The 13873-nt window shown below is 37.5% G+C and overlaps 1 protein-coding gene across 1 annotated transcript in view; it reads right to left on the bottom strand.

Annotated features, from left to right (window-relative positions):
- The window catches only part of TMF1 (TATA element modulatory factor 1), a 36425-nt gene extending 22931 nt beyond the window's left edge, over window positions 1-13494 (bottom strand). The window contains exons 1-5 of the mRNA XM_019469755.2: window positions 12690-13494; window positions 8371-9566; window positions 6512-6615; window positions 5781-5907; window positions 2896-3001 (exon numbers count right to left, since the gene is read on the bottom strand). Of these exons, the coding sequence (XP_019325300.2) occupies window positions 2896-3001; window positions 5781-5907; window positions 6512-6615; window positions 8371-9566; window positions 12690-12831 (1675 nt within the window). The 5' untranslated portion in view covers window positions 12832-13494. The remainder of the gene's footprint in view (window positions 1-2895; window positions 3002-5780; window positions 5908-6511; window positions 6616-8370; window positions 9567-12689) is intronic.
- Between the last annotated feature and the right edge of the window lie 379 nt (window positions 13495-13873).

Genomic DNA, 13873 nt, shown 5'->3' on the forward strand with positions numbered 1-13873 from the left:
TCTGGAGCCTGCTTTAGATTCTGTGTCTCCCTCTCTCTCTGCTCCTCCCCCACTGTACTCTGTCTCTCTCTCAAAAATAAATAAACATTAAAAAAATTTAAAAATTTTTAAAAAAGAAAGAAGTAGCATGCTATATATTATTTAGCCTTGAAAAAGGAAATCATTTGTAAGATTTTCTGCCATTTGTAAGAACATGGATGAACCTGGAGGCTGAAATAAGTCAGATTCAGATACTACATACATGATCTCACTCTGATGTGGAATATAAAACAGTTGAATTTATAGAAGTACAGAGCACAATGCTAGTTACCAGGGGAAATATGGAGATAAAGGGGACCAAGTTTCAGTTACAGAGGTAAGTTCTTCAGACATAATGTAAAAAATGTAAAAAAAAAAAAAAAGTTAAGTACATGAGGTGATTGATATGTTAATTAGCTTGACTGTGGTAAACATTTCACAATATATATGTTATCCAAAAAAAATCACATTGTGCACCTTAAATATATACAATTTTTATTAGCCAATTATACCTCAATAAAACTGAGGAAAAAAAGAATTTATGAGTGGACTCCTATCTGTCGCCTACATTCAAATGCTTTGGCAAAAGGGAAGTATATGTGTGTGCAGAAAGCTATGAATCAGGTGTGCCCAAATGTTAATAAATGACGAAGTGCAGTAATAATGTAATCTGTTATTTACTGTAGTGTGCTTTCAGCTTTGAGTCTTTCAGCTTTTTAGCTGTGAATTTAAAAATACTTCTGGAAGATACAGAAGCAGTGAATAAATGATCCCATATGAAATCATTCTATTTTCAGTATAAAGAATTTCATTAAGCAAAAGAAAACATCAACCCACCCCCTCACTAAATAAAACCCAAACAGTGACATCTGATAGAAATATTTTTATTTTTTTATTTTTTTAGAGAGAGAGAGAAAACAAACAGGGGAGGGTGTGGAAGAAAGAGAATCTTAAGCAGGCTCCATGATCAACATAGAGCCCAACGCAGGACTCAATCCCACAAACCTAAGATCACGACCTGAGCTGAAATCAAGAGTCAGACACTCAACCAACTGAGCCACCCAAATGCCCCTTGATATAAATACTTAAGATAATTTTTTAAAATTATGAAACCACGCACACAGCCTTTCCCTCAATCTCTAGTGCTGTAATAAAGGCAGTTCATGACCTCAAGATGAGTTGACATAATGATTATGTGACTTATCAATTCTCCATTTTCTATTGTAGTGCTTAGACTGTGTTTTACAATTATCTGAGTACTTTTAGTTCCTTTTCACTGAACTGTAAGCTCCTAAAGGATAGGGAGCATGTCAAATGTATTACTATACTAAATATAGTATCTGACACACTGTTAAATATTAGTTGAATAAATGAAAAATAAAAACTGGATAAAACTAATTTTTTGAAATGAAGTGATTGTTCCATGTTGTTTACAAGCCCTCTGGAAACCCTCTTAAGTTCAATGATTTAAGTACAGAAATGTTCATCCCACCATTTACAATATTAACATTTTAGAAATAAATACACAATATGAGGAAAACAGTAAAATAAATAGTGGTATATATAGCCATATAATGGACTTTAAACTTTTTTTTTTTTTTTTTAAGTTTATTTGAGGGAGAAAAAGGGGCAGAGAGAGGAGAGAAAGAATCCCAAGCAGGGTTTGCACTATCAGTGTGGAACCCGACACAAGGCTCGAATTCACAAACTATGAGATCATGACCTGAGCCAAAGTGAAGAGTTGGATGCTTAACCAACTGAACCACCCAGGTGCCCCTAGAAGGGACTTTAATACGGTCATTAATAATGCTAGCAAAATTATTTAGTAGCAGGGGAATTGTAAAAGAAGGAAAATTACAAATAAAGTATGTGACCTTAATTATGCTTAACAATGTATTAAAAATGCACTAAAAAAGGACTAGAAGAAATTAACAGTTTCTTGTAAAAGTCGATTAGGATGTATTTTTTCTTCCTACACCTACCAAAACTTAAAAAATTTCTGCAAGTAGCAAGTCTAATTTTACAACTAGGAAAATTTTAATTAAGAGGAGAAGAGGGGTGCCTGGGTGGCTCTGTAGGTTGAGTCTACAACTCTTGGTTTAGGCTCAGGTCATGATCTTGCAGCTTCGTGGGATGGAGTCATGCATGGGACTCTGTGCTGGCAGCATGGAGCCTACTTGGGTTTTGCTTGCGCACGCGCTCTCTCTCTCTGCCCCTCCCCCACTTGCTCTCTCTCTCTCTCTCTCTCTCTCTCAAAAATAAAATACAAATATATAAATTAAAGAGGAAAAAAAATTCATTTAATCCCCTTTTCAAAAACTACCTCTTTCCTATGAAATTACATAAAGAAATTAGTCCAGTGTCAATTTGTAATAACTTATCTAATGAAAAATATTTATTTCTATAACCCTGCTAATAAGTTTTTTCATAGAGTACTTAATAACTGAAAAATTAAAATAAGAATATAATGAAAAATTCACTATCAAATGCCCAAATAATATGATGATACCAGAGAGTACCCAAGCTAGAGATTGAGATACTATATAAACTCCAAAATAATAACCTCAAATATCTTGGTTTAAATGACAGGCTGTAAAATCTGTTAAAAACTTTTTTATGGAAGCACAAACATTTATTTTTCAGCAAGTTATTTTAGCAAGTACGTGTATGTAGTATAAAAGGCTACATGCAAATGTCTCTGCCTCTATACATATTACTCCCCAGTTTTCCATAAATTATCACCTACCATTTCTGAGGTTTAAGCACAAAGCCTTCTTGCTTCCAATATTTTTTACTGGGAAGCAGTAGCTAATCATGTGGCAAGCATTTTTCCTGTGTTGACAGTATTTTTCATAATCAACTAAATATTTTACATACCTTCTTCCATTAACCCTCGGATCTGCTCATCTTTCTCTTTCAAAAGTTCTGAAGTTTCACTACTATTTAATCTAGTAGCAAGTTCTTCTTTTATACTTTTGATTTCCTAATTAAAAAAAAAAAAAAAGAATGTGAATACCATAACGAATTACTTTCATTCTGGGCATATTTTTCAATTTTTTCCATATTCAAAGTCAATAATCAAATTCTCAATAAAGATCCTTAAGTTGTATTGTTAACCTGTGTTTACTACCTCAGTTAATTAAGTAAACAGCTTTGAAACAACATAAAAAACCTGAATTCAGAAATAAAGAGGTTTTAATATGGTAATACAAGTATACACATTTTCTTCAGATCAAGTATTTTATTTGGAACATTTCAAACAATACATGTCTCCATTTTTCATTTTATTCCCATTCCTCATCTAAAACTTGCTGCACTTGCTAGTGCATTGTGAAATGAATAAAAGCATGATTATATAAGGTTCAGTCTACTTTAAAGCAGAGATTCAGCAGAAATATGTCAAGACAGTTATCCTTTAAAACCACAATGGAGAAGTATGGTGATGTGAAAAGTGCTCAGGATTTAAAATTTGGTTTTAAGCAATAATCTGAAAGAACAGCTAAAAACAACTAACATGAGGTATTTAAACTATGCTTTGTATCCATTATAATTTTATTTTCACAACAATCCTATGAAGGAGGTACTTTAACTACACAATTAAAGACTGAATAAACTTTGAAGGTCAGAGACCTACTAAGTGATGGGAGTTTAACTTGAAAACCAGGTTTATGAGTACCCAAAGCCCATACACTGAGCCATCCACAACATTACTCTGCATCTTCCAACTGTCAAAACTTGATTCATCCATCAAGGCCCAATAAGACCATCCTGCCTTCCATGAAACTTTCCTCAATTCCCCTGGTCAGAATTCATCCTCTATGATACCATTCCAAACTGCTTATTCGTCTTGATCTGTAATTTACTTCATTCTGCCTTGTACTATATAGGTGTTGACATTATCTATCTTCCATCACTAGAAAAGCAAACTCTTAAGGTTAATCCAATTTGCTTTGAATTTCCTGTGGATCCCAACTTCATATGTACTAGTACACGTAAAAAAACTTAGGGTCCAAGCTTTTTCCACCTATAGTTAATAATTTGGGTCTATTTTAGATCTATAATTCAAATTACATTACAGAAAATAAACATTACGTTACTTAAAATCTAATTTCTCAATTAAACTTGTCCAGACGGAATATAGTAGGGACAAGAAGAGGTAAACTGGTTAGGTAGTCTGAGGTTATTGTTAGTGTCTGAAATGAGCTAGCTAATTAAAGCAAACAAGCAAAGGAAGTATATGACTTATTTCTCCTCTTTAACAGTATACCAAAAAATAAAGATTAACATTAACACTGGTCAAGAAGACCAACCTAACTGAGAAGGGCAAATGCTGAGAGACGTTATTAATAATAGTTTAGATAGAATTACTAACCTTAGTTGGTTACCAATTTCTGAAATACCCAATTGCTACAAATTATAAGAATTAGAACAATGGTTCCCAACCAGGAGTGATCTTGCTCCCAAGGGGACATTTGGCAATGTCTGCCAACATTTTTAATTATCACAACTCGAGGAATGGGGTGGTGGGTGCAGAGTGGGAGATAGGGAGATAACGCTGACAGTGGTGTCTTGTAGGTAGGGGCCCAGATAGTGGTAAACATCTCACAATGCAGAGTACAATCCCATACAACATAAAATTATGCAGCCCAAAATGTGAAACGTGCTAAGAAATCCTATATTAGAATAAATCAATGTTATGTCTCACAAGACTTGCTAACGATGACAATATTTTATTTTACTTAAATATTTGTTTATTTTGAGAGAGAGAGCAAGCAGGGGAGGAGGAGAGAGATAGGGAGAAAGAGAATCTCAAGCAGGCCTCACACCATCAGTGTGGAGCATGATGAGGGGCTTGAACTCACAATCCTGTGAGATCATGACCTGAGCCAAAATCAGGAGTCAGGCGTTTAACCAACTGAGCCGCTCAAGTGACCCTACAATTTTTTATTTTAAAATCACTCTGACTTGAAAAGGTATATATAATATGTTTGAAGTGGCTGGAAAGTAACAAATGAAGGTAATAATACTTCAAAAAAATGTATACAGTGTCATTTAGATCTTTTTAAAGTTTATTTTATTTATTTATTTATTTAGTATGAGTGGAAGAGGTGGAGGGAGAGAGAGGGGGAGAGAATCCCAAGCTCAGCACAGAGCCTCACGTGGGGCTGGAACTCACAAACCATGCAATCATGACCTGAACAGAAACCAAGAGTCAGAGGCTTAAGCCACCCAGGTGCCCCAAGTGCCATTTAGATTTAATTGTTATTTATTTTGACAAAATTTTCATTTATGAAACTACTCTAATGATCCTTGCTATGTATCTTACAAGGACTTATAGATAAATTATATAAATATATGCTTAGTTTTTTTTTAAAGTTTCAAAAATCTAAGTCTAAAGGTATTAAATAAAAGTTTATAATTTAAGTGTTAATATACTATATGGTATCCTTTTTATTTTTGAGAAAGAGAGAAAGAGTTGTTTGAGAGAGCACACAAGTGGGGGAGAGGGGCAGAGGGAGAGAATCTTAAGCAGGCTCCACGGCCAGCACAGGGCCCCATGTGGGGCTCCATCTGATGACCCTGAGTTCATGACCTGAGCTGAAATCAAGAGTCAGAAGTTCAACCAACTGAGCCACCCAGGCGCCCCTACTGTATGGTATCCTTTAATCTTACTTTTTTTCCATACCAAAATATTATGAACACATTCCTCAAAATCTATGTCTGTATAGAACTTAAGTAATATTATTTTTAATTTCCATTACCTTTTTAGCAGCATCTCTCTCTTTACAGGCTAGCTGAACTTTCTTTTCTGCTTCTGCAATTCTTTGAGTAAATTCATCTTTCAAGGAAGAAATGCTGCTGCTTTCTTCTTTCACTCTAAACATTTCACTAAATTAAAAATAATAGAGAGAGGTACTTGTTTACATGTTCCTAGGGTAACAAGAGGAGTTCAGCTTGCAAAAGGAAAATAACATTGTCTTCAACACATAACTTACTAAAATTGGTTAGTTTTATGCCTGTTAACATTTAAAAGAAAAATTACAGGCTTAATTTATTTTAAAACACCTCAATGACAACCAATTAGAAATCGAAAATGTCACCCCTATTTGGTGTATAAAAATAACAGTAAAATATTTAAATTTTGAATCTGTGTTACATTTTATGAATCACCTCCTTAAAGGAAACAAATATTGTCGGGGTTTTTTTTTGATATCATAGTTTTCTTTAAATATATGTTTTAAATATCTAATAACTAAAAGGAAAAAGGTTTTTTGTTTTGTTTTTGCAAAACACCTCTCTTCAAATGCCAAAGGTAATATGGTACAGATAATTTGAGGAAAAAATCTCTACATTTATAACTGAAATGCTATTCCATTTTCAATTATTGTAAACAAGTTAGATTTTAGACATTTTAGTTTTAAAAAAATTCTTAAATAATAACCATTTGGGCCTCTACAAAACATACAATTATTGACATTTGTAAAATACTTACTCTTTCAGATTATCATAGGCTTCTTCTAGAAGTGCTTTTTCTTTACTAAGAGATAATAACTGAGCCTCCCTTTTATCCAGTTTCTCATTCAGAAATTCGACTCTCTGAATAAGAAGAATACACAAAGTCAAACATTTAACTGAAAAGACCATTTTTACATGCAAGTGATGAATTGTAAAGGTAATCTAATCAATATAGTAACTAAAATAGCATTACCTCATAAAAAGACTTAGCAACAATGAGAACATAGGGGATTCAGAACAAGAACTCATACATAGCTGGTAGAAGAGTATAAATCAGTACAACCACATAGTTGGTGGGAGTATAAATTAGTAAACCACTTTAATATCTAGTTGAAAATCTACACACCATTGAACGCAGAAAATTATTTTAGATATACTTTAGAGGAGAAAACTCCTGCATCACTATACAAGGATATTTACAGCAGTTTGTTATAGTAAAATCTAAAAAAAGGTCTGCATGTCCAACAAAAGCGGAATGACAAAGAAAATTTTTAAAAAGATCACAGGGGCTTCAAAGCCTTTAGTAATATCCTGTATCTTCGCTGGGTAGTAGATACGCAAGTGTCCCTTTTTCCATATTATTCTTTAATCCAAATATGTAGCATGTAACTATTTTTAGTATGATACATTGCATTCAAAAAATAAAAACATTTTAAAAAAATTCATATGCATGTAACTTTAAAATCTCCAGGATGTATCAGTATAAAGCTAAACAAAAAGGAAGGATAACAGTATCTTACTCCTTAGGCCTTGCTGAAGCAGTGAAAAACTTGTGTATGAGGGGAGGAATGATGCTGTTTGCACTTAAAAAAAAAAAAAAAAGTCTTACCTGATTGAGGTTTACATTAATTTAGATATCACTTACCTTCTGAAAGTAGCTCAAAAATATCTTATTGATACGAAACAGTGCTGATATCAGCAATTCAAAGTGCTATTTATTATAGCTATAGCATGGCATTTTTGTGTGTGTGAATAATATTAAACCTAGGTAACAGAATCTGGAACTTTTTTTTTTTTACATTAAATAATTCAATACATGGCACTTACAGGACATTTCTTCAAGACATTCTATATCTCAGAGGAGTCTATTAAAGATGCCAAATCCAACTCAATTTCTATATCTAAAAATCATAGGAAAAATCAAAACCGTGACTTAATGTTAAAGAATTTACACCACTTTCCTTTTATATGTATTAGATAGAAGCAATTTGTCATTCCTAAGCAATGCCTTTGTTCTTGGACATTTCCCATTCTTATTCATGTTAAGAGAGCTAGCAGGGAAACATCAAAATAACATAAAAGAGAAAACAAACAAGTAATTAGTAACAACAGAAACACATCAATAATTAAAGACTAAATTTTTCATTTAAGATTTGCTACAAATAATGTGAACATGCAAAACAAATTTTGACATAAAAAACCCATATAGTGTTTATATTCGTTTCAGCACCTTTACCTGCAAAGGCTTTGAAGACGTATGTTACCATAAGCCAATCCTTTGCAAAATGACAAATGAGCACAGCATACAAGAACTGTAAGGTGAAAGGACTCAAAAGTAACGACGCGAGATAACCTTTTCATTCTTAGTTATGCTGAAATATCAACTTATGTTATCACAGATGTCTCAGAGGAATTTCAAGTAATTTAATATCGATAATTCAATTTTAAAATCCTTAATGCCACACCTAAAGGCCAAAATGCTTTTCTTTTTTAATCAGCAGAAATCACTATGCAATATGGAATGTTAAAAATAAACAATGAAAATATAAATAAATAAACAATGATTTCATTTCTGAAAAGCATATCCAAAAATCCCCTTGCAGTTTCTAGATTTACCTTGCAAACATCTTCCTTCTCAGAATGTGCTTCTGGCTTACTTTCAGCAGTTTCGTGCGGCTCGGCCACTTTGTCTGAGACAGTATGTCCTTCACTTACTGGTGTAGAAGAAACCAAGATATCAGGCTGTTCACAATTGACAGGTGTTGCACTTCGTCCACTTTCTTCCATTTCCGTTTCTTCAGTGGGTACAATTAATGTTTCATTTACTTCTTCTTCAGATTTTCCTTCAACAGATTCAATTACTTTAGTCTTTGGAGTTGAAGGATTAACTATAATAGGTACTAAAGCATATCCCTTGCCTGACAGTTCATCATCTGAATTGATTTCACTTACACTACGACTATCTAATGACTGCACACTAAACGAGTCTATTCTTTCAAAAGCATCAGATGAACAGCAACTCTCAGTGAGTTTCTGGAAATCATCTAAACGATTATATTCAGGACAAGCAGATGCTGAGAGAAGCTGAAAAGATGTCTGCATCAAGTGAAGACTTGATTTTGAATCTGTAGTCTCTTGTCTCGAACTTGCTGAGCTCTCACTTATTACACTTTCATGATCTAAGACTTCAATGTCACTGGTGGTAGAAGTACCAGACGAGAAGGTACTAACTGGAGGAGAAGGTGTGTTACTCTGTCTGTCTTCATGTTTTTGTTCCTTAGGTTCCAAAGCCACGTCCTTTGTTTCTGCAGTTGACATATTAGGTATGTTTTCCCTAGTTGTTTTCACATTAATTACATTTTCGGATACCTTCAAACGTACAGTTGATACCTTCATATCAGATTCTTTATTAACAGTTTCTTCATGCTTGCCCTCAGTTTTTGGCGACAGAGTATCTACTGCCAGAGTTTCCCCTGACACACATGGAGTAGAGTCTTTCACTTTTGACTCAGTTGTTTCCGAGGTTCTTGACTGTCCAGTGGGCAAGGATTCCTGTAAAGTGCTTTTTACTTCTTCTTCTGGTCGTTGTGATTTAGCTGGTGGTTTTGATACCACTGGACTCTTCTGAATGGTCTGGACATCCGTTGAAGAGAGAAAGGCACTAAAGAAATTTTCAGATTCATCTACCACAGTTCTCCGAACTGGCTTTGTTATTGCTTTAGGAGAGGCTACAGGCTGACTCTGAGGTTCACTGTTTGATTTTAACCCCCAGGTTGAAGTATCCCATCCTCCACTGACAGGGGGACTTATTCCTTTGACGACAAAAAAAAAAAATAAATAAAATAAATAAAAAAAAAAAATATATATATATATATACACACACACATACATACATATATATATGTTACAAAAGAAAAAATATATTCGTTTTATGTTAATATTACAATCGTCATAAGTCAATACACAGTTTAAAAACAGGAAACCTATAGAATACGACCTATAACTTGCACCTATTAGGCTACCTGCTTATTATATGATTAATTAGTTCACTGTTGAACTTTAGGCCTTAAAGAAGAAAACTGGTATGGATCTGTCCAAACTAGGAACCAGGAACAAAGGTGAGAGATCAAAATGGGCCTGGCCTACCAGAAGCAAATATGTTACTCCCTCCCACAACAAATTAAGAAAGTAATGGTATATGTTACATAACACGCTCAGTCTAAGATACACATCTCACAACATGTTGTGATGCATCTCACAACAAGAGGCAGTACCCTCACTTACAGATCGTGTGCAGTCACAGCAAACTAACCTGACCTTCTGTTCAGTTTCTTAGTAATTATTCTCGTCATAACATCAGTAATAAAACATAGTTACGAGCCGGAAAGAGGGTAACACTCAAAAACTGAACCCAACATACTGGCAACAAATGTCCTTTTCCAAAGATCAAAGTAAACTGATGGGAACAGTAACTTCTAAAGGACACATTCATTTTCATGCACTTAATGACAAGTTCATTCTCCAAGAGTCATTATCCAAACCCACTCTATGAGAAAGTTTTGTTCCCTTCCTAAATTACAAATTATGTCAGCAATTAGAAGGTCATATGAAATTCACGGGTGCCTGGCTGGCTCAGTCACTGGAGCATGTACCTCTTGGCCTCAAGGTTGTGGGTTCAAGCTCCATGTTGGGTAGAGATTACTTAAAAATAAAATCTAGGGGCACCTGGGTGGCTCATTCAGTTGAGCATCTGACTTCGGCTTGGGTCATGATCCAGCAGTATGTGAGTTCTAGCCCCACGTAGGGCTCTGTGCTGACAGCTCAGAACCTGGAGCCTCCTTCGCATTCTGTGTCTCCTCCTCTCTCTGCCCCTCCCATGCTCAAGCTCTGTCTCTGTCTCTCAATAATAAATAAACATTAAAAAAAAATTTTTTAACAAAATAAAATATAAAATTTTAAAAAAGTGCTATGAATTTCAAAGATGGGCATTTTTTAAGAATTATTATGTTTTTATACCGATGGTAGTTTACACTAGGCCTTTTTCAAAACACCAAAGAGAAAATAACTATCTTCTGGGTAAAAAAGGTAATTCAGTCACAGAAACACATGATACTAAAAAACCCAATGATAAACAAAAAAATGGCCTATTTGCTAAAATATTAAAGCATTTCTTTAAAAAAAATTTCCTTTTCTAAACTCAAAAGTGGCTGAGCAGAATCATCACAAATTCTGCACAATTACGTAGATAGGGACGGGAGCACCTGGTTAGCTCAGTCAGTTAAGCCTCTGACTGTTCATCTCAGCTCAGGTCTTGATTTCAGGGTCCTGAGTTCAAGCGCAGTGTTGGGCTTCATGCCCAGAGTGAAGGCTACTTTAACAAAAGCAAGCAAACAAACAAACAAGTTGGTGGGGCGAGAACAAGCACCTAAAAGCTCCTTTATAAAAACTACCTAGCCCTTTATTAAAGTCTATTCTATAATATGACTTGAGAAGTATGTAGAACACTTCGGTTTGGGGGCACAGTTGTGTTATCTATTGGTTCAGTATATAAAAACAATGAGAAAAGGAGAAAACCAGAAGAACAAATGAACAAGCAAGATTAAGTCCGCTAATTAGCTGAATTTAGCAGGTCTCCTTAATGAATGACAGAAGTCAAATGTCCCGCTTGAAGAAACTGAAGAATGTTTCACACAAATCCCAAGGTTATGTGATAACTCCCTCAACTGCTCCATTCTAAAGGCTGGTCACCTTCGAGGGAGGCAATGTAGAACATAGGCAATCAATAAATACTCAGTAAGTAAATATTTCATTAATCTGTCTATTCTGGATAAACTCTCTTAAAAAAATTATATACATGACTCAAGCCCCAAACTTCAAAAAACGAGCATCCTTATGTTTAAAATTTATATGCTGTCTCCTCTAGGTTTAGTAATTCAAAATGTGGGGTATCTAAGAAAAAGGAAGCTCAGCTACTCCCACAAGGTCACCATAGCATCTTGTAAAAAGTACTAAGATCCTGACACACAGGCCTGGGCCAAAAATATCTTAAAATGAAGTACCTCAAACTTAGGTCCTTTTCAAAGATGTAAAATTTAAAACAAGAAACCAGACAGAAGTAGTCAAGAATAACTTCCTTCTTTTTTGCACACAGATTCAGAGCTCCCAAATAGACAAATTTTTACCCCTCGCACTAAAATGCTCAACTGTTTCCTTAGGCTTAGAGCCAAAGCAAGTAAAGATCCCTGAAAAGATCGGGCTCCAGGAAACCGCCAGAGAGAGACGCAGCTCTCTGAAAACACAACGTGATGCAACCCCAAACTCCTGGGCCGGGTTCCACGGGTGGTATCTCCAACATATTCCACCCCTCACCTGCGGGATGGCCCAGAGGAAGTTACTCGGCCTCGATTTCCCCTTCTGTAAAACGGCGACAACAAGGAACCTAACTCGAGGAGCTGTCTGGGAGATGAGAAAGCCATAAAAAAGCACATTCCGCGCTGCCGAGCACGGAGCGCTCGTTAAGCGTTGGGCACGGTGCCTCCCGTCCCTGCTGATTTCCTACACGTCGCGGCTCCCCAGTGCCCGGAGCGCGGAGCAATCCCAGTTTTCTGGACTGCTCGTGCTTGCAGCTAGCTACGTCGAACGAGGGCGGGGAACAAGCCCAACAAATCGCCACCCGCGCCTCCGAGGCCGGCAGGACCCGCACCCGGGGCCCCAGGCACGGAAGAACCGGGGCTGGGATCTCCCTCCGGAAAACAACAAAGACCCACTTGGAGGCAAACGAGCATTCGTGGACGGGCTAGGGAGAGAGAACTCGCTCAGAACGCCGTCAGCGGGGAAGGAGCGCTGCCTACACCTCTTCGTCCGTTCGCCTGCCACAGGAGAGATGCCTCCGCGAGCCCAGGCCCCCCGGGACCCCCCGCCCCTCTCTCCCTTACCCGGCTCTCCGTACGGAATGGTCTCGGCCCAGGCGCTCGGCTCCTCTTCCTGGATATCCAGGACCCTGTCGATAGACTTCTGGGCCTGGGACAGGGCCTGCTTCGCGAAGCTGGAAAGCTGGGAGGCGTTGAACCAACTCATCTCCCCTCCTCAGCCGGCAGTGGCGGCGGCAGCACCAAGCGGGAAGGCGGAGGGCCAGGCCGACCAGCCTGAGGCCCGGGGAGGGGTGCTGCGGAACGGCCTCGCCCCCTTCCCCAAACGGCGGGCCCGGTCAGCGGCGGGCCATGACTCTGACAATCCCCCCCGAGCCCGGGATGTTACCCTCGGCCCTAAGCGCACAGCTGAGACGAAAAGGCCCAAGCCGCGCATGCGCGGGCTCCTTCCACGTACACAACCACCAAATCCGGGAGCCCAGAGTTCCGTCAATAGACGGAAGAAAAAGAGGAACTTAGACGTCACATCCGGTACCCGAAGCTTCCCTTTAGTTACGGAGAACGCGGAACTATTTCTGTTGATAGTGCTTACGAGCGTAAGGCGCAAATCCTAAGCCACCAGCAGCTCTGTGGCTGCCAGCAGAGGTAGCTTCTTCCGGGAGGAAATGCTACTTTTCACGTGGCTTCACTCCTAGAAAATAGCTCAGGTACTAAAAGCGTCTTGCCAGTAAGGGTTGCAAACAGGGGCTCCTGAGTGGCTCAGTAGGTTGAGCAACCAACTTCTGTTCAGGTCATGATCTCTAGGCTAGTGGGTTCCAGACCTGCCCCGGGGCGCTGTGCTGACATTTCAGAGCCTGGAGCCCGCTTTGGATTCTGTATCTCCCTCTCTCTGTCCCTCCCCCGCTTGCGCTCTCAAGAATGAATAAACCGTTAAAAAAAAAAAAAAAAAAAAAAAACATAACAACTGCAAACAAAACTTTGGCTCTCGCCCTTCTATTAGCGCTTTGTCTCAGATATTTAATCAGTCCTGTGTTAAACTGGACCTGAGAAACCCTGGGTTTGGGTTTGCCTGAAAATACTGGATTTTGTATAAAAGGCCTGGTCCAGCCCACCTGATGACCTAAGTAAAAAGCTATCATCTGAAGGTGTTACAAGTCTGAATTTCTGAGGCACAACTTCCCCTTCACAAGTACGCACTTCGCCCCATTCAAAACAAACCTGAAAAGCACTAAAACTATTACTCTATTAAC

This window comes from Panthera pardus, unplaced genomic scaffold (genome assembly GCF_024362965.1).
Source record: "Panthera pardus isolate Hobbes unplaced genomic scaffold, ASM2436296v1 HiC_scaffold_8, whole genome shotgun sequence".
NCBI classification, from domain to species: Eukaryota; Metazoa; Chordata; class Mammalia; order Carnivora; family Felidae; genus Panthera; species Panthera pardus.